Below are 22590 nucleotides of genomic sequence, written 5' to 3' on the forward strand. Positions count from 1 at the left end.
CCCATGGTATTTTGGATTTGTCATAAAATATTCTCCAAAATGGCTTAGCCCACCTTTAATCCCTCTATCATTGCATAAAAGAGAAAGAGAATGCACTTTCTACCTTCTTGAGGATGCCGGTGAGCCTCTCGGTCTCACAGTCGATGATGATCTGTCCCTCCTTCCTCTTGTCCAGGTCCTGGAAGACCTTCATGAAGGAAGCCTCCGTCATGGTCTCCACGTTGACCGACGTCACCAGCCAGTTCCTCTCTGCTGCTGTGTCCAGGACCTTCTGCAGCACAGACAGGCCTGGACACAAGGGAAGGCAGGGCAAGACATGTTTATTTCTATAGCACATTTCAAGGTGCTTTACAGGAGCAAGATTAAAATACATCCAGAACAGATTACACATTAGAAAAGCGAATGAAAAACAAGAATAGAAATAAAACATTTAAATTAAATACATAAAACATTGAAATGAAAATAAAATGTACAGGTTAAAATGGAAACAGAAAACGTCCTACCAATTGAGCTAAGGGCGCCCCAGGTCCCAAATTTTCAAAAATTCATGAAAAGTTTTTTCTGCACGCTGTCTGTGCTGCGGTGTCTGAAGTTCCCACATTTTCCATGTACAATCGAACGCAGCATGCAGGCATGTCTGGGCGAGTGTTGTCACAATGTTGGATCAGAACACACAGAGAAAAAACCTTCCGCAGGTAAGAGCTGCCAATCTACTGACTTCACACAGTCAATCATGTTCGGCTTTTCAAAGAAACTCTGGTCCAGAAGTGCCTGCGACTACATTTACGGCCACTAGAAAAAACAACAACGTAACTCAAATATGGCAGACTACAGCTTTACGTGCTATATAAGAGTCTCTTTTATTAGGTATAGCTTGAGACCTAAGTTATGTGTGTGTTAATCCTATACTGTGTGTTGTTACATTATAAGCTGAGAGATGAATTAGAATTCAACTTGGCAACAAAATTCAAGCCGAGCAGAAAAAGCAAAGCGCTCTGTGATAAGCCTATCCATCAGAATCTCCCCCTGTAGCTATGGTGATGAAGTACAGTCCATTAAGCACCGCTGTCACCATCAGGTGTGCTTTTTACAGCTCATACAGTGCCGTGCTAAATCATCACCACTTTCACGCTGACAAATAATCGCCCAGATGACACACTTCACAGCCAAGCTTCAGGCAACCAATCACAGGTGGGCGCTTCACAATGACACGCTCCCTGATTGGCCCGCTCAGACACTATAGAACATGACAGAGAAAGAGGTAGAGCAAGCCAATGGGCTCAGGGCTTATGCTGAGAGCAGAAAATAAAAAGGCGATTAGAGAACACATTGATCTTGAGCTCTGATTTACACAGTCTGGCTCTCACTGTTGTTGTCTCCTTTGCTTGCTGGCTGGCTGTGGGCCAATCAGATTGCTCCGGATAGCTGGCCGCTGCCACGCTCTGTTCCACAGAGTAAATGAAGTCATTTTAACCCCGAGCAGACTGGCAAGCCATTACCGCAAATGAATTACAGCAAATTACATAAATTGGAATTGTAAACTAATACACAATGTAGCCTATTTTTTTCCCCCCACCAAGCTCAAACAAAGACTGTGTAAAGTGGCTGTAGGGCCTATACAGTACATGCTGTGTTTGGCGTATCCTCCGTTCTTGTTTGCTCATGCTCAGGGAGGCATTTTATGCATATTGAGCAAATGTAAAAAAGGCTTAAATCCACAACAACAACAACAACAACAACAACAACACAAGCCCTGTCAGAGGAAGAAGGAGAAGATGCATTTATAATACAGCCTATGAAAGATGATTGGCCCGGCCTTATTACAATGCACACCAGCTGCTCCCCAGGCATTCCACGCTGCCTATTTGACACCAGGGCATTAACAAGCAAAAAAAGATGGATGGTGTGTCCTCTCCCACCATGTGTGACCACAATACATTACATGTTAAATAAATTAAATATCAAAACATGGTGAAAGTGTTACTGGAAAGGTACAGAGGGGGATGGGGGGGGGGGGGGGGGTGTATTGCACCTTTCGTAGTGTCTCTTTCCATGTTGAGAGTGAATCATTGTAGTCCTTTGTGCTGACACATTTAACAGTAGCTGCGAAACTGATGATAGCCACGGGAGAACACAGGGGACAGTTAATCATGGCTGTGAAAAAAGGGCCAGTGTGTCCCGAAGAAGAACGGACCACTGCCCACTGAATGGAGTCAAGTCCTGGGGTCAGTTAAGGTACAGCACCATGCAGTGTGAACAGGAGGCTCTGTACCCACACCAAAGTGGATAACGTCTTTCTATCTTAAGATTGCGTATGTGTTTATTTGTTAGTTAAAGACCTACTTCACAGGTGGGAATATGAAGGTGTATTGAACTCTGAGATCCTGTGTAGTATAAATGTGCAAAACAATTTTGAACTCGGTTCAATCTAGCCTGAGAAAAGGCAGAAAGAGTGTTTTATGGTCTCACTGTCTAACCCTAAATTTTACTAGTGTGATAGAACGCTGGTTCCGTATAGGTGAATTATTAATATTGTTCTGCATTATGCACATTATGTTGTAGAACTTTACCATACAGTTGGGCAGAAGTCAAGTCAGCCTTAAAGACCTACTTCACCGGTTGGAATATGAAGGTGTATTGAACTCGGATATCCTATTTAGTATAAATGTGCAAACATTTTTTAAATCGGATCATCTTAGCCTGAGAAAAGGCAGAAAGAGTGTTTTATGGTCTCACTGTCTAACCCTACAGTTTCCTTCTTGTGACATCACAGTAAGGGTTGGATTAACAGGACAGCTGGGCCAAGGGAAGACTAAGGGAAGACTGAGGGAAGAAACACCTCATTCATTATATTATAATAGTTATTTTATAATGATAGAACGCTGGTTCCGTATGGGTGAAGTATTCCTTTAAATTAGCACTTGAATCTCATTAAGGTAAGACACTGCAAGATAGGTCAACATTTTGAACTTATAGATATCATCATGCAACTGTTCCATTCTATTAATGACAAAACAATAGTTTTTTTATTACAATTTCATAAATGTTTGGAAACACATGCAAATCAGGCAATATCTAACAAATTGTTTTTTAAGTGCATCTCTTCAAAAAACTAATATCAAGATATTGGATGAAGCAAGAGTGAAAAAATTTTGTTTTTATAACTTACAGGTTTTAAAAATGCATTTTCAGCATGTTTTTAATAACAAAAAGTATAATGAGTCAGACCATTTACCACATAGGTACAGTATGTATGAGAAAATCATACTGTTATAACGTACGGAATAAGGTAAATATATGCTTAAAATGATTAAGGAACGTTGAGTGAGTCCGTAAGTGCTTTAGAAGTTCAGATTTTTGGTTCATAGTATTGGAAAAAAATCTAATATTGAGATAATGGCCGTTAAGATAGTTTCATAGGAAAAATATACTGACAAGATCCAGTTAAATAAAACGCCTGAATGTGCATTTTGGACTTTTTGATTTGATGTATACTAGTATGAAGGAAGACATGTTATGGAATCAAAATAGACCAACATCTGAAAATTGACCAATAAAACAATGTTTTTGCTGTGTCTCGCCTTACAGGTTCAGTAAGCGGAATGGACTTTTATCTGCTCCGCCATTGTAGGCGCATACACATTCACCCATCTGTCGCTCTGCACGTGCACCGGCAGTGAGACGGGTGCCGGTTTGTAGCGTTCTCTCTTCTGATTGGTTATCAGCAGTGGGATCCCCGAAAAGTTTATTTGCCGATTACATGCAAAGCGAGTGACTGAGAGATCGACTTTATAAAACGTGCACACTATATAAGTGATCACTGTAAGAATAAAAGTGATTTAACACTTATATTAACATAACAAAATCGCTTACTTCACCTTTAAGTCTATATTTTCACACATTTTGTTGCTCTTTTATTTTTTTATCTTGCTGTGTTTGCATTGAATAGCCTCTCCTCCTTTTTCAAATGTAGATATTTGTCTGATGCAACCCTATAAATCACAGGCAGCCTGACAGGCGAGGCTCGTGGGACTGGCCAAGGTAAAAATGCTCCTTCCAAAGGCGTTGTGGAAGAGAATATAATATCATAATGGAAATCTAGCTGTCATAATAAGCATCCTTCTGGCCAGAGGAAATACATGGAGACGCCGAGCACCAGGCAATACGGAAACAGAGAAAATAACACTTTGGGAGGGGGGGGGGGACCATTCTCTGAATATTGTTTATGATAGGTTTACTAGGCTATGAAATGTATTGTCACTTCTCAGCTTTCTGAAAAGAAAAAACTAAAGGCATTTTTATCAGCAAGTTGGTGTGCGTGGTGAGACAGATGTGACAAGGAATGTTAATTGTTAAGTCTGCAATGCATGTGGTATACTTGAATGTCCTTGACTATTTTAAATAATTGATTAAAAAAAATATATAGCCTACATATATACATTAAAATATACATACATAAAGAAAAAACTAAATCACTTTTTGGTATTTTTCATGGCAATATTATCTATACAAGTGCTTAAAAAAACAAATTATTTGATAAAGTATTTGGAAGAAGAACACACACACACACACACACACACACACACACACACACACACATTATTATCTATCTAAATAAGCTTAAAATAACCCTGTAGGAAAAGGGTGACTACAGCCATAGTATCTAGGCAACAGAGGACTCCTGATTCCACTGGCTCCATAACCGACCACTGAATCACACGGGGGTGACCCTGCACACACACACACACACACACACACACACACACACACACACACACACACACACACACACACACACACACACACACACACACACACACACACTGCAACAGTTTGTCTTAGTGGATAATGAAGGGATCATAGAAGATAGAATGAATCTTTGGGACATGTGAAGCGCTACGGCCGTCATCTGTCAATACGGCTAGAGGCGGCTGTGAAATCTCTCCTGTCATAAGAGACACGTTGTCATCCGTCTTTTAAAGCTGGGCTTAAAGCTGCCTTCAAGTCTCTCACAAAAAACATGAGCATATCAACTTGTTATAATACGGCAAAAAGGGAATTCGCATGAAGTGGCCATGCATTTGGGAACACACACACAAAAAAAACATACACCCTTTCATATAGTCATGCTCCGAAAGCCACACCACCTGGTACAGATGGCGTGGCATTAAAGGAAGGCTCCGGCTGATTGGCTAAAGAGATGAGAGGGAGGAGGCACACAGGTGTTTCTGTCCGCCTCTGCACTGAGTTTCATTTGTTTAAATTAAACGCTACAGCAGTTTTTGTCGTGTTTTTCTTTCTTTTCTTTTGGGAATCCTACTGACACAGGGACCATGGCAACATGGGTTACTGTTTTTTCTTTTTTTTTTTACCTTTATGTAACCAGGAAAGTCCCATTGAGATTAAAACCCTCTTTTTCCATGGAGTCCTGGCCAAGAGGCAGCAACACATTACATGTATACACATACACTCACAACATAGAGACAGAAATTAAAATGATAAGAAACAATTAGCAATTAAAATAATAAAAAACTGTTTCAAGTAAATGAAAACAACAACAGGTAAAGGAGGTTTACTGCTGAGGACAGCTCAGTGAAAAACCTTCATCTGTTGTTCAATTGTTGAGGTTGCACACTGCTAGTTTAGTGCAGTTTAGTCTGTGTTCTCTGTCTGCACAAAGACATGTCTTAAATAAATGTCCCGATAGCTGCTCTCTTTGCCGCACACAATGGCTTCAATTGACCCCATTGCTGTCGCCATGGCAATATGGAGACGGCAAGTGGTGGGCTAGGTTTAATAACTGGTTGTGCCTTCTGACCATCTTTTATGTGCATGCAGTGTAGTGGAAGTGCATTTTATAAAAAGGGAAATCTGGTAGTGAATCTTCAAGTGTCGCTATTCAAAGATGAAGAGGGGATGAAAGATAAGTATCTGTTTATCATGAATAATCTATGGGAAAGCTTTATATGAAATAGTTTAAGGCCACACACATGCCGGCAAAAAATTATATTTTTTTTAAGCACTGATCAATTTTGAGATTTAACTGTTCTCCATAACATGTTCTGTAATATTAGTGTACATCAGTATAGTATAAAGGTCAAAAATGTACATTTAAATGTTTATTCGACTATACAGTACACCTTGTCTGCTTGCGTCTGTATATTTCTCATGTACAACTATCTTTACCTGACATTATCTCAACATTAGTTTTTTCAATATACTCTGAAATAAAAATCTAATATTAGCTTAACTTTCCATTATCATGATTAGCACTATTCGGAAGACTACAGAAGGATTTTTTCATTATATTGGTAATCATTGGATTTATGATACATTGAAAATGCATTTTGAACACCGGTACATAGTGTTTTTGATTTATAAAATTCAAAAAGATCTTTATCCAAAACCTGTTTGGTGAAAAGCTAGGAATCTAATATGTATCTAATATATATAAAAAAATATAATAAACTAGAATTCTGGCTTTATCCAACATCTACATTTAGTTTTTTTTAAAGAGATGCAAACGTACAGATGATTAGTAAGATATGTTGCAGAGCTATTCTAACATTTCTGTATTGATTGTAATACAACATATAAATGTTTTAAATGTAAAGCTCAACACAAAGCTTGAAGGATAGGTGACCAATCAAATATAAAGGTGTCCACTGCAAATGAATAGGCCAAATATATAGTATGATGTGCAATCAAGTAAAGGGTGAATACGCTAGAAGCTAGAATTCTCTTTTTTTCAAAATATAGATTTTTTTGGAGCTGTAATAGACATTCCCAACTCAAGGGGCCGCTCCTTCGCGTGCATTTCAAATACCACTGCACGCAATTGGACAACACTACAACCAATCAGAGCAATGAACAAGGTGACGTATTAAGCCCCGTTCGTTCAGCGAACAGCGGGGTTAACTGGTAAATTACACTTTTGCCGTGGTCGGTCGGCAAAACAGAAACATTTGAGTGTCGTCTTCCAAATATTTAAGGGTCGTGGCCAAAGCCATCTCAAACTCAAACAACATATCCGCAGCCATCTGTATGGTTTACCATCACTGCTTCGACGGTGCATGCACAGCACATGCCGTCATCCGGTTGGGTCCGCCCCAGAGCCCCATACGTAGGGCTCTGGCTACGCCCATATCAGATAGAACCATTTTTATTGGCAACTCCGATTTTTATTCCAACATAGTTAATGAGCTTCAATGGATCGCGTGTCCAGATGGTCTGGATTTCCAGGCCGCGCGGGATTTCCGGGGCGGCTGTGGCGAAGCGGGTGGGGCGATCGTCCACTGGAGTGCAGGGTTGGTGGTTTGATCCCCCGTCTCCCCGCCACATGTCGAAGTGTCCTTGGGCAAGACATTGAACCCCGAATTTCTCCCCCAGCTTGCACCCTGCGTGGTAGCTGCTGCTATCGGTGTATGAATGTGTGTGTGATTGGGTGAATGTGTACAAAACAATGTAAAGCGCTTTGAGTCTGTGAAACACCAGGGAAAAGCGCTATATAAGTGGAGTCCATTTACCATTTACCATTCACTAGTGTTTTTCCTACCTGAGTCTGAGCTGTACATGTAGACAAACTTGTTCCAGCCGTAGTGGTCGATGACCCCCACCAGCGCGTCCTGCAGCTCGGGTCTCAGCTGGATGACGAACTGGTTGGCCGTCTCGATGGGGAAGGACGGGGTGACGAAGCACACGTGCAGCGCGCCACAGAAGGACATCAGCATGTTGACTGTCCTGCGGTCATACAGGCCGATGATGGCATACACACCTTTGGAGAACTGGGAGCAAACTGAAAACAGAGAGAAACACAGGGAGAGTTAAGTCTCTGGGACTGTGACAAAAGGTGAAGTAAGCAATTTATTTATGTTAATATAAGTGTTAAATCACTCTTTATTCATACAGTGATCACTTATATACTCGCTCTGCATGTAATCGGCAAATACACTTTTCCCACTACTGATAACCAGTGTTGGGAATAACGCCGTTTAAAAGAACGGCGTTACGTAACGCCATTCTTTTTTCAGTAACGGGGTAATCTAACTAATTACTTTTTCCGCCGTTACAACGCCGTTATCGTTACTGAACGTTAAATGCGGTGCGTTACTTTGAATTGATTGAATAAACGGTGTAATCCGAACGCACCCCTGGCTCCATACTACACAAACTGCTAGTGAGGAGACCGGTGTGTGGATGACATTAGAACTGTCAGTTAGCGCCGTCACGTCAGCGTTTCTTTTTCTTTCTCTCTCTGTTGTGTGAGCTACGAGCGTGCACGTTGGCGCAGTAACCACCTATCAATCCACGATTGAGACGTGCTCTCCCTGAGTTTGTTTGCATCGCCCTTGTGAGTAAATGCATTGAGTTTCCCGATCTCTATAAATTATAATTTATGCACGCTATTAAACGGACGTGATTCGCCGGTTGCAACAGCTGTTTAGCGTGTCATCACGAGCCGAATATTGCTATTGTTCTTTTCCTGGGATCTGTATGCTGCTGTGCTTGTTAAAGAAGGAAATAAACAGCGGATACATCCTTACTCCTCCTCTCATCGTCTCATGCTTCATAGTCTGACGTTTTTGGCCTGAAGTGGTGTTTTAGCTGACACCCCTGAAGTGAATCCAGTGATATAGCTGATCAGCACGGTACATTCAGCAGTTTCCTCTACTACTTTTGTTGAGAACAAAATACTGCAGGTGCAGGATAAACCTCTTGCTGTCTGTTGATGTGCAATACATATTGAAGGTGATGTAGCTTACAAGTAGGCCTACCTGTCTGTTCTACTCATTTCAACTGACTTGTGAAAACTGCTCAGAAAAATCAAAATTTTGACATATAGCAACTTTTTTTTTTACAGTAGGCTAACGCAAATAGTTACTTTCCCTGGTAACTAGTTACTTCTATTATAAAGTAATTCAGTTAGTAACTCAGTTACTTTTCGGAACAAGTAGTGAGTAACTATAACTAATTACTTTTTTAAAGTAACGTTCCCAACACTGCTGATAACCAATCAGAAGAGAGAACGCTACAAACCGACACCCGTCTCACTGCCAGTGCACGAGAGCGAGGTAAAAATCCTTGCCAATGTCTGTTTTGTTGGTTTTTATCATGTTTTATCACACTTATGGATCTGAGATGATGCTAGATAACTCGCTGCTTGAAGACCGCAGTGCATTAATGTGGTGACGTGGGGACGAGGGAGGGGACTGCTAACTGCAGTCACTGACAGGAAGTTAGCTAAACTGACCATTCCACTTACTGAACCTTTAAGAGCGTTATTATTATTATGGAATATCTGTATTGGACTGTAAAAAAATCTTAATGTTCAGGTAAATGTCTGGGAAATGTATAGTGAGCCAAAATGAAATGAATACAACCCACTTTTTCAAATTAAGAAGGAACTTGATACTTTAGTGCACACCAATTTTGTGTACAAAAAATTCATCAAATAGAATAGGAATTGATAGATAGATAGATAGATAGATAGATAGATAGATAGATAGATAGATAGATAGATAGATAGATAGATAGATAGATAGATAGATAGATAGATAGATAGACAGCATTGATTGGTCAAATTTAGCGAAAACTGAGTCATCAAACACAGCTTTTGAATATTAAGTTTTTAGAAAATTATCCTTGTCCATTATCCAACTATACTCTCTGTGGCATATTTATGCAAAGCTTAATGTCTTGTGTGTCTTTGTGGCCACCGTTCTCTGTGTTGGCCTTCAGTTAGAGTCGGCTGTGGTGAAGGCAGATAAGGAGTGGAGAGGTTAATCAATGCATCCCCAGGGTTCCATTGGCATTTCACTGGCAGCAGGAAGGCCCTTTTTTTCATCGCTCATCTCCATTTCTCTTTCTCCCATTGTCCACATGCCATTCTAGACTGTCTTTGGAATAGGGCTGTGTATTGGCAAGGACTATCATGATACTATATACACATACTCACGGTATGATATATCACAATCAGTGTTGGGCAGTAACGAGTTACTAGCTACTGTAATATATGACTTTTCCAGTAACTAGTAACGTAACTAGTTACTATCAGAATCAACGTAATATACAGTGATACTCGTTACTACAAAATGAAACAACTGGTGACTACGTTTAATTGATTCTTTGGGATTCTGTTTGTTAACTTTTTGTCACAAAACGAGTGACATGATGCAAAACAACAAGAAGGAGCCGGCCGGAGCAACAAAGGAGCAGAGAGACAGCACAGCGGAACTAGTGGACGCTCACACACTGACTAAAGTCAAAACCTCTCAGCTCTGCTGCCGTGGAGGAGCGGAGAAGGGACCGGACAGGCAGCTGGTGGGATTGAGCCTTGACGGGTCTCAGTCCCATGGTTTGGCTCTATCCAGTGAGCGTCTGTCACAGCATTGACCTATTCCTTTTGGGAGAATGATCCAGCAGATGGCCTCAAGGCTCATTCTTCACAGGGTTTTTCTTTTCTGTGTTTTAAAAAAACAGCACTAATACTAATCCCGTGAGAATAGGGCTTCAGCTGCGCATCATGACTGCGGTCAAGCCAGACCACACTAGCACATGCAAGGTCCGTATGTTGACGAGTTGTTTAAGGACCAATTGTGTTTGATGAAACGGAAAGTAACGAGTACTTTTGGCATGGAGAAACGAGTCGAGCCATATTATTACTTTTGAAAAGAGTAACGAATAATAAGGTAATATATGACTTTTCTTTTGAGTAACGTGCCCAACACACTGATCACACTGATCACAATACATATGGCGAAACATTGCGATATTCAACAGAGTTAAAAAACGGAGCTGAAATACAAGTCAGTGTGTAAGATCTGATCGGTCTTAAACACGTCACACTCTCTTGGAAATGAAACGCAAACTTTCATTCAAATTCAAAACCCGGCAATTCCAGGAAACTAGCCGTACTGCGACACATCTACATAATATAATATAATAATATATCACACTATATATTGCCATATGGATATTTAAGCACAGCCCTACTTCAAAACCTCCCAAATCTCAAATTGGCACATTTATTAATTAATCAATTCATTAATTCATTTATTTATTTATTTATGTATTTAATCGCAACTGTGCTCTCTTTGGAAGGTCTCTCTGTGCTTTCATGCATGGCGTGCTATCTTTGCACTGGCCTGGTCTGGGGCCCGGGCTATTTTTTGCTGTGGTCAATGGGTGGGCCCTTACTGTACTTATAGCAGTATTGACCTAAACAGATTGAAGCTGTCCCATGGCGAGGGAGTGAGCTAGAGGGAGAGAGAGAGAGGATGGGCCCAAACCCAAGAAGGCCTAACCCATCACAGACCTCCACCCTCTAGGCTACGCATGTGTGACGGAGATAGAGCCAGGGACAGGGAAAAAGGGACATTCTGCGCTATCACATAGAAAAATACTTGTGCACACATACACACACACACACACACACATAGACACACACACATACATGAAGGAACACACAAACACAGTTGCCAGTGCACCAAAAAGGCCCAGTGACTCACCCCTACTTTAAATCAAGCCTTGAAATAGACATGTGTTTAGCCTCTACTCCACACTGACTCAGTATAACAGAACTATCTTTTCCTTTCATGGTTGTGCACCCGCTCCTGCTATTAAATCGACCCACTAGCTGCTCACTGCTATTGCGTTCCACCGGCATAGATTTTTATTCCCCCCCCCCCCCTTTACAATTTCTTTCCAGGAACAATTTCTCAGTGGTGGTCTCCATGTTATGCCTGGATCAAAAGGTAATGAGAGCTTGTTGTGAGCTCTTTTCTGTTGCAGTGTCGCCATTACTCTGCCCCTATACAGCAGGTTTACTATGTCGGGCACTGACTACAGTATAAGTGATGTCTCATACCAACAGTATGTCTCTCTGATAAAAAAAAAATATGGCATGTGGCACGGACCTCCTGCTCAGCCCTGGCAAAGAAACCGTGGGGCTTGTCTAATTGGACAAGAGTGTTAAACTGAATATTAGTGTATAACTCAGCAGTCTAAAGGCCTGGCTCCGATAGAAGTGTATGGAGTGGCGCACTGTGTGTGTGTGTGTGTGTGTGTGTGTGTGTGTGTGTGTGTGTGTGTGTGTGTGTGTGTCTGTGTGTGTGTGTGTGTGTGTGTGTGTGTGTGTGTGTCTGTGTGTGTGTGTGTGTCTGTGTGTGTGTGTGTGTGTGTGTGTGTGTGTGTGTGTGTGTGTGTGAGCAGCTTGTTAGCACTGCTCCACATGTTGTAGGGACCTTTTGGAGAACAGGGCTGCGAGACCTAGAGTGATCTTGACCTAATCAACACCTGTCTCCACCCTGGCACACTCTCTGTGTCTCCCTCGCCGGTTACATCTGTCATGGCGGCAGGACTGTGGTTACCAGGGCAACGGGCAGCAGGGATTACTGTGGCAAAGAGCTGCTAAAAGGACTGTTTACAAGATGAAGTGGGAATGTATGAGTGTTTCCACATTGTGTCATAATTAAGTTGTATTCCCCCTGAAAGAGAATGAACACATTTACAAAATTGACTCAATGTGTGTTGCAATAATGGAAGATTTGCAGCATATTTTGGTAACACTGTACAACAAGGGTACATTAATGGACTGTTACTCAATGCTTAGTTGATGCTTAATCAGCAACAACAAAGGCAATAACTAACCGTTTTTAACTCAGCATTAACTAACAAGTATGCTTAGTATGCATCGGTGTATGAGTGTGTGTATGAATGCGTGAATATGGTAAGAAATGTAAAGCGATTCGGGGCTGAGAAAATCGGCTAACAAGCGCTTTATAAATCAAGTCCATTTACCATTTACCATATTCATTGACCAAGCATTATTAACTAAGCATTAACAGTTACTTATTGCTTAATAAGCATGCCCTAACCATTAATAACATTAAATATGCATTAGTTAACAGTTAATTCATGTACCCTTATCGTGAAGTGTTACCCATATGTTTTCCCATTCTGCATCGCATTTCAGTTTGCACTCGCCAACCAATCACAATCATTTCAAAAGTCATCAAAAGCTTTGAGCACATGCATACAGATGAGGCAGGGAGAGAGAGCTCACTATACGAGCTGTCTCCTGCCTTTGAAATATTCATCCTTTCTAAAACTTTTCTCTACCAATGAACACCAAGTTGATTTGCATACGGTGTAGCGCCAAAGAGTTAGGGTCGCGGGGGAAAAAAAGAGAAAAAGTAGCAAATCCTAGAGGGAGTGATGCATCGCACACAACGGGAGGATCTGTCAGAAACAACTCCCACTGTTCTCTGTCTCCTCTGTGCCCAGCAGCTGTTCCTCTGCTTAGCATGAGCCGAATATCACACGACACACGCGTATGTGGAGGCTGCGTGAAGATTAAGGTGTGTTTGTGACAGTTGTTCCTGCGTCTTACAGTGGCGGATGATGGGAGAGCTGCTAAAGAGGGGGTGGAAAGGGTAATGCTGCCTACATCCTGAATACTACATTTGAAAAGGGTATTGTTTTTTACGTGTGTGTGTGTGTGTGTGTGTGTGTGTGTGTGTGTGTGTGTGTGTGTGTGTGTGTTGGGGGGGTGGTATTAGATTAAGCTCTTTTGTTCTACATTTGCTTGTATGAAAAGTGCTATACAAATAAAGTCAGATTGATTGATTGATTGATTGATTGATTGGTTGATTGATTGATTGATTGATTGATTGATTGATTGATTGATTGAGTGATTGATTTGAAGGTTAAAATCACACTACTGGAACGTTACTGGTTCTTTCGTTAAACTGAAGTCTTACCATGATTTGATGGCTGCACTAAAATTGAAGCTAAAAAAAAATTAAAAAATACCTACCAATGAATTCATCAAATATAGACTACATATGTTGTGATGTATTATGATATCAAAGCAAGACCCTCTGGACTGGCCAATGGGTTATCCCAAGTCCGTGTGTTGCCAGAGTATGTTGGCCAAAGGTGTCAAGGTGCCCTTGTGCATGGTACCTGCCTCCCAGCTGCTCTACTGGAGCTGCTCACTCCAACTCTATGTTAGACTGTGGTACAACAGAGCAACTCCTTGGGTATGTGTGATTCTTGTTTTTTTTCATAAATAGCTCCACATTGCTTGATATGTCACAAAAATCAATACTTTTGAATTTAATTTTTACCGAGTGCTTTCAAAAAACAAATTCCTACATGATTGCCATACAAATGATATGCGTCCCCCCCGCCCCCCACACACACAAACACACACATACACACACACACAGAAGGAACTACTATTTCCTTCCCCTGGGACGTGCATGCCATTATCCTGTGCAACATTAAGGTCAGCAGTACAGAGGGAGTTTCACAGCAGCAGGGGGGTTGAGGTTGAGCTGGAGGGAACGTGCTGATTGGGTGGCTTCTTGTTCAGCCATCCATAAAGGTCTTTTTTAATAGCAGCCCTGCTACTGAGGACTGCCATGTCAGGTGACTCCACCAAAATAAGACATCCAATGAACTTGCCCCATCTTATCCACTGAATAGATATACACCAGTCTCTAACCTGTGTATTCCTTTATTGTGAAACTCAACAAAACAATATTCCCTGTGTTCCAAATCACATACTCTTTCTTTTTACTACCTTACATACTAAAGTACAGAAGAGTTTTAGGGCCACAGGAGAGAGAAAAATCAGATAAGGAACTTTTTTTTCATCATCATGTCGAGAAATTTCTAAAATAAAGACAAGTACTCCAAAATGCTATTGGAGTAAGTTGGGCATTTATGTATTTTCAGCATACTACAATTGACGTGCACGTATTGGGACATCCTAAAAAATGTTCTGCCATACTAAATAGTAGGGAAGTATGGGTATTGGAACGCAGGGATTGTTTTTCAAAAGGTATGAAATCATGTTTTTTGGATGTATATGGATGAGACTGTCCTGAGCAGATAAATCCCATCTCAGAATAACTCGGCTTAAGAATTGATTCCAAAAGAAGTCACACACACACCGCATTCATACAGTGAGCCTCAATCCTATAGAGGTGTACACCCGGCTTTATGTTGTCCATCCAATGTCACCTCCACACCCTCGAGAACACAGATTTGCCGAATGCCCTGATGCTATTTTAATTTTTTAAGTCAACACAAGAAGGAAAACCAAATGCAGTATATAAGAGCTCTGCAGGTGAATAACATTAACAATTTTGAATGAAAAAATTTATCATATTGTCGTGGAAAACTTCTCTCACAATCCCACACAGCCCACAGGTCTAGCCCTGCGTTCCAATCCCCATACTTTCCTACTATTTAGTATGCCAGAATGTGTCCCCCCGCCCATCCGCGACGAGATGTCCCAATACATTAATGCCCCACTAACTTGGAGTATTCGTCTTTATTCTTGACATTTCTCGACATAATGAAAAAAAAATCTTCCTTATCAGATTTTTTCTCTCTCCCGTGGCTCTTCTGTACTTTAGTATGTAGTGTAGTAAAAAGAAAGAGTATGTAATTTGGAACGCAGGGATAAAGCATGTTAGTCCAAAACCCACAAATTTGATTATCGTGACACTAAAGAAAGGAAAACAAAAGATATTCACAAGAAGCCAGAGAAGCTATATTACTTTTTAAGTGTGAATTGGTTAACAGTAATCAAAAGGTATGTGTAGCTTGTAATCCTTATATTTCAGTTTTGAAACTATTTGACTTTTAAGTTCATCAACTCAAACAAATTGAGACAACTGATTGCCTTAATTCTTTTGAGTTCAGGGTTGGGGTTTTTATTATGTTAAAATAATAACATGTTTAAACTAAGGTCAACATCAAGCATATTTTGGTAACACTGTACAACAAGGGTACATTAATGGACTGTTACTCAATGCTTAGTTGATGCTTAATCAGCAACAACAAGGCAATAACTAACCGTTTTTAACTCAGCATTAACTAACAAGTATGCTTAGTATGCATCGGTGTATGAGTGTGTATGAATGCGTGAATATGGTAAGAAATGTAAAGCGATTCGGGGCTGAGAAAATCGGCTAAAAAACGCTTTATAAATCAAGTCCACTTACCATTTACCATATTCATTGACCAAGCATTATTAACTAAGCATTAACAGTTACTTATTGCTTAATAAGCATGACCTAACCATTAATATCATTACATAAGCATTAACTAACAGTTGATTCATGTACCCTTATCGTGAAGTGTTACGATGTACCTTGAAGCCCCCCAAACATGCCCGTAACGGTAGTATCTAAGATTGCACAAGTTTAATACACACATTTCATATGCTTTAGTTCTGCTCCACTAGAACGGCCTGTTGCAATTAGCGCTGGCCTTTGAGGATAAGGTGCTATTTTCAACAAGGCTTCTTTGCATAAGAATGGAGTGATTTTGCACTGGTTTGAATATTACCTCATTTAAATACATTAAAGTGGGGCCAGGCCGTCAGCCGTCAATTAAAATGAATGTCAAAAACGTTGCTGATTTCATTTCCCATCAATCAACTCATGAATGAATCGACTAAAATCAAATGCTTCAGCGCAGTTTTATTTTCCTTTTCTTTTTACATTGCTCTCAAACCCATGTTCGATTGCCAACGAATCCTTCTTGGTGATTGTCAACTATTGCAGTTATGGTTAGCTTGGGATTGAAGGATCACTTCTAGTGGTGGAACAAACGTTTGTCATCATCTCTACGTCTCTCTCTCTCTTCTCATTCCCATATCTGTCTACTGTCAGGTTTTTAGAATCACCCCCACATACTTGGTATTCATATGTATTCATGTTGGTCTCACATGCATTTTCTTAACTTCAAGACTCATTTTCACAAGCTATGTGCCACGGTATCTTTTTCCATATACTGTATATTCCTAGGTTTTACTTTTGGTTAAGAAAAAGACTGGGGGTTGACAGGAGCAGGGAGTAGAGCTGTCACATCAGGCCAGTAATATACACCCCCCCCCCCCCCATCCACTAAGGGTGAAGGGTCACTCAATCAAAGCACACAGCACTTTAAAGGGGGGAGATAAACACATCTGACACCAGACACTGGAAGACGCAGCCAGCCATCCTCCACTCAGTCACCCATGGCTAATAACTGTCAGATGATGTGTGTAATAAAACAGAGCGCATGTTGTTGGTCCCTCTAGTCTCATCCGTCTTCCACCACACAGCTAATCAGCTATGCTAATGAGAGAGCAAAATAACTTAGTCGATAACAATATTCACACCAGAAGCGGCACATATACAAGCCTTCAGGGCACACGCAGATCCTCGATGCATCCCCTCTTCGACACCTCGTCTTGGGTATAAAAAGAGAAGAGTCTTGCTGGTTTTGACAGGAGATTGTCTCACGCGTTTGTGCTTGTGATGATCCCCTCAGGTGATGGGGTTGTTGGGGGTTGCTGACACCGTGAGCCACCGCCAACACAACATGAGTCACACTGGTGCAATCAATCCCCATTCTATTCAGAGGGACAGGGACTCAGGGAACAGAAAGGCAGCATCAAAGTGGATGTGCATGAATGTCTCCAGACATGACTGAGTAGGAAGGGGGTTTTAAGTGAGCTTTCTGTGGGTTCTCCTGCCAAACCAATTCCAACTCTATTTTCCAGAAGAATTCATTCGATAGTGATGTGTCCAATGTACTGCAAAGACATTATTTCATCCATGCACATTCTGTAGTACTGAGCAAGGCATGGCACAAGAACCGATACTATACCGACTAGCGCTGTGCTTATGAATTGATACTGCAAAAATATTGTGCTACTTACTTTCATGATATATCGTATCGTCAGCTCCAGATTTTTTTGGAACCGATTGGGTCAGCATACTGTATACACCTACAAGTGCTCTAGCCTACAGCTGGTAGTACATGGGATTCATTGTTTTTTTTTTTTTTTCTTGGTATTGTATTGGTTATCGAGAATTAGGCCTGTCACGATAACACATATTTTGTTGGACAATATATTTTCCCAGACAGTATCACGATATATGACATTATTGTCGTTTTAAGACCACCCTTTTTAAGTTTTCAGTAAAAAAAAAAGTGAATAAGAAATCGATCAAATAAGCAACAAACACAACCAAAAAACATTAAAGAAAATAGACTAACCAGCTATTCACCTGTTAACATGTTGTCATTGGTCATTTTTACTGTTAACAACAATTATTAAATAGAACCGAATATAAACGGTACAACAGTAGAAATGCGACTTGGCTAAAATTTCAGTCACGTCCTAATAAACACTCATTTAAAAAGCAATATCGATATCGGAAAAACTATCGATTTCATGTTTATATATTGTGAAATAAGTCAATATAGTAATTATAGCAACAGGTACTCAAAGATCATGGAATTTCACTGGTATTGGTATCGACTATAACATTTCTGCCGTTGTCCCTTTATCTCCAGTAGTAGAGTCAAAGAAATGCAACAACAGCTTTAAAAAGGTTTTAAGGGAATAATCATTGTTACTATTATTTTTATTTTATTTGGACTTTATTCTTAAGTTATCTTTTATTATTATTTATTAACTGACATGTCCTCCTGCACTTTATTGCTTTGTTTGTGCTCTGTGCTTGAATCACTCTTTGTCATTTGAGGTAGAGTGTCTGTTCACCATTTAGGGGAATGTTTTTGGGGTATAAAAAAACTAAAGTTTCATTTTATTCTGCAAGTATTACATGCACATTGAATGATATACATTGTATTGTTGTACTTGTTTCACTCTCAGAATAAAAACACTATGCTAAAAAAAAGGTTTTAAGTGGGAGGTGGGCTTTGCTTGAGCGCCTTTTCTACCTCTCTAGGTATCCATATACCCACATGGATTGTCTGGCTCCCGGGAGAGGCGCGCTTGGCTGTTCCCCTGGTGTGAACAGCTTTAGCTCCTGAAGCTTAAGGGAGATTTACTGCCTGGGCGAGAGCTATAAAATTGTGTTTATGTCACACTGCTGTTACCGGTGTGTGTGTGTGTGTGTGTGTGTGTGTGTGTGTGTGTGTGTGTGTGTGTGTGTGTGTGTGTGTGTGTGTGTGTGTGTGTGTGTGTGTGTGTGTGTGTGTGTGTGTGTGTGTGTGTGTGAGGCAGAGAGAAAAAGAGACAGTAATAAAGCGAAGGCAGGAAACAAAGACAGACAAGGAGGTGAGCCGTAGAAAAGTGGGAAAAAAATTGAGAAAGAAAGGCATGAAGACATCAAGACACCGTCCTCTGGAGGGTTCCTACCGATAGGGAATACCAAGTGATCGGAGTGACTTGACCAGCCCCAAAATGTCGAGAGAGGGGGGAGGTTACGTTAGTTGAAACGGGGGGGGGTAAATGGAAGGTTAAATCAGGATGAGCCCAGCAAAGCAAAGCGTGTGTCTGTGAAATGGCGAAAGAAAAGGGCTGGCTGCTGGAGAGGGAGAGAGAGAGAGAGAGAGAGAGAGAGAGAGAGAGAGAGAGAGAGAGAGGGGGATGAAGAAACATTAGTGCCTGTGAGCGGAGATGATGAGGAGACAAGCTGAGAGGGAAAAGCGAAACAGATGCCAGCCTAGCAGTGGGGGAAACGACACACAGCGTCCACACGGGCCAAAATCTAGATTTCGCCTATTTTCCTCCTAAATAATAAAACAATGGCACGGCGTCGCCTCATTAAGTGGGTAATGGAGGGTGTGAGAGCTCCCGACACCCCCCCCATCTCTTCCCTGTGTCTTACTCTCTAACCCTCTCACACTAGGCCATTGTCTCTCACTGTTTCTCACCGAATTCCAATTCTGAGCCATTTGCTGGCTGCTGAATAAATGCTTTACCCTGGGCAGCGGGTCAGAAACACAGCCCGGACTTGACTTCCTATCAGTGGGGTACGGAAACTCCCAATTATCTCCTTAACAATCATCCCTTTTAGCAATTATCTCCCCATCTGTGTATCAGTGTGGACAGGTGCATAGGGACACGTTCGCACCTCACACACTTTCATTTTTCTGACAGAAGAAGAAGGGATGGAGGTGGATGTGTGGAGAAAGAGGAGGCAAACAGACACACAGCCAGAATGCTACTTAATAGTGAAATGCTTTGAGATGATAATAGTGATGATAATCCTCTAGCAATGTGTTTGTCTGATTATTGGTGTGATTGATAAATGAGTCGGAAAATCGATCAAATGTAAGAGAATACTATAAAATAACATTATGATACCGTAAAAGGTTCTCCGAGGTGACGTAATACATAGAGAAACTCAATCCAACTTGTGTTAGAATTGGGACTTTTTGCTTTTTGCTCCTCTGAACCAAGCCCCAACCTCAGCGATTTTTACCGGCATCCAATATGGAAGTGACCTACAACTGTAGTAACCAGAAAGTGCCACTGGGGGTGGCGCCAAGACGAGCAGTTTTTCTTTGACTCACTTGTTAGATAGGCCGTTTTCAAAGTCTTATTAAACCTATTTACAGCCTGGGCCACAAAACCATTTTAGTCTGTATGTTTCGGTCATATCTCCATGACAACACTGAGGGGGGTGAATTTTTTTGGCCCACGCTAGTTTTTATTCTTTTGGAGGTTAAAATGTATTGGCGCGATCTCTTGAGTGACAGCTCTCCGCCCGTTGTCCCTCACTTTGCCTCGGAGGTATACGTCAGCTATCTCCCTCCCCCCGACGTGACGTCGATTCCCCTTTTCGGCAAGAGGAGTGAGGCGGAGTAAAAATCTCACAAGATGGCGACGCACACAAACCAGGATTATTGGATGCCGTGTGAATAACTGAGGTCAGCCCGGATGCTACATCCATATTATTTACTATCTATGCTCTGAACTGATAAATGAAAATGATCATCGTGGCTTAGTGGTTATAACCAGGCATAACCTCAGTCTGGTTTCTCCAATCTCAATGGGGAGGAGTCGGTCAATATGTGTTTACAATTTAGAAAACCACAAACACAAAAGCAAAAACTGTAAGAAAGGAATGAACCCCAGTGAGTCAATGTGCTAGGATTATTTTGCATGGTTCTACTGTAAAAAGTTAAGTTAAATCACTTTATTAGTCAATGGTTACATTGCAATTCGTCTTTTCGCATATCCCCTCTCAAGTTACCACACTTCGGAGGGGGTCAGAGCGCAGGGTCAGCCGTAGTACAGCGCCCCACTTTGGGGTTAAGTGTCTTGCTCAAGGACACAATGGTAGAGATGGCGGGCACCGTAGACGTGATACCAGCCACTACTAGTTTTACAACTAACACAATCCTGTCCGGTGCCAGGGATCGAACCAGCGACCTCATGGTTTCTGGTCGGCCACCTTTCCTGTAGGGCAGGCCATCCTTCCACCCCAAAACATAGTTGGCAAGCTAGAGAACAGAGTTTTAACACACTCTGATTGGCCAATTATAAAATACCCTACACTAGCAGTGTGCTTGCTTCTACCCTTTGTATTGAAGCAGTGGACTTTTCTTTCCTAAAAATCCAACATCATCGTGCAGTAGTGTTGCTCACTGAGTCACATACACCTACATGTATGAGGGGATAGACCACAGTATAAACTGCATGCTCAAAATCTTTTGGTGGTGGATACAATTCTATTGTCTCATGTTATTATTGTCTACGTGCAATGTCTAATCTATCTTTTCTTTTTTCCTCTTTCATCAGCATCTGTTACAGGTCTGCTGTCACAGTCAGTGAGTACAGCGAGCGTGTGCGGTGGTGGTGGTGCATGCAGATGACAACAGCAGTCTTCTTGAGCTTGTCACTGTAGTAGGAGCAGTTACTACACTGTGTCAAACTGTTTAATACGCTTGTAGGCTTTGTCGCTCATTAAAGTACACACATAAGCCCCGGAGATGTGCTGTTGTATGACAATAAGAGAGATGCTCCACTTCTGTCGGTGCTGAAAAGAACCCACGACAGCTGCCATCATCTGCTTGGCGCTCGCCCCCTTCACAAATCCTTGCTTCTTCCCCATCCCCGAAAACACATTGTTATCTAATTGCCTGCCCCACACGTCTCGTTTTTTATTCCCTACTTAAATTCTTATTACGATTTTTTGAAACTCACAGACGGAACAACACAGCCAGACACACAGTTACATCCAATCCAATCGGCAAACTGAAATAACTCAAACATGAAATTGTTTTAATTACTCTGTGCGCTTTGTATGAATACAGAAAAGGATTTGGGGGAGGGCTAAGAAAGACAATAAGGGGTGAAGAAATAGAAACAGAGTGGACACAGCCATTGGTCATGTGTGTGGGCGCGTTTATGTGAAGAAACAAGAAGCATCATGTGTAACCAAGACGGAGGTTTCTAGTCAAAACAAACATAATTTCGCAAACGTCAATGTCCATGGGTGGCTATTGAAGGTTACTTTTGTGGCTCTTAGAAAAAAATGGGTGAGGGGATTGCATGACAGGTTTGCTTATTTTCTCCTCCCAAAACCATTTCTAGCATCCTTTTTACCCCCCCGCCCAAATGTGTTCATCCCTTCCCTCTTTTTCCAAGACAAGTAGAAGCACAGAAACGCACAGAAGCAATCTCCAGCCCTCCTTCTGTTCCACACGCTCTATCACTCTGTTGCTTGGGGAACAGTTTTGGGGCTGATCTACATTGATTGCTATGGGCCATTCTCTTATCCCTTGTGCTCCGGAGCAAAAAAAAGAAAAAATCCAAGCCTC

The 22590-nt window shown here is 41.4% G+C and overlaps 1 protein-coding gene across 1 annotated transcript in view; it reads right to left on the minus strand.

Annotated features, from left to right (window-relative positions):
* gria1a (glutamate receptor, ionotropic, AMPA 1a) overlaps positions 1 to 22590 on the minus strand; it is a gene marked incomplete at both ends in the record, with an annotated part of 99001 nt that overhangs the window by 66085 nt on the left and 10326 nt on the right. Inside the window, 2 exons of the mRNA XM_080035859.1 lie at positions 104 to 288; positions 7556 to 7795. Of these exons, the coding sequence (XP_079891985.1) occupies positions 104 to 288; positions 7556 to 7795 (425 nt within the window). The remainder of the gene's footprint in view (positions 1 to 103; positions 289 to 7555; positions 7796 to 22590) is intronic.

Source organism: Ammodytes marinus, assembly GCF_949987685.1.
Source record: "Ammodytes marinus genome assembly, chromosome: 10".
Taxonomy (NCBI): Eukaryota; Metazoa; Chordata; class Actinopteri; order Uranoscopiformes; family Ammodytidae; genus Ammodytes; species Ammodytes marinus.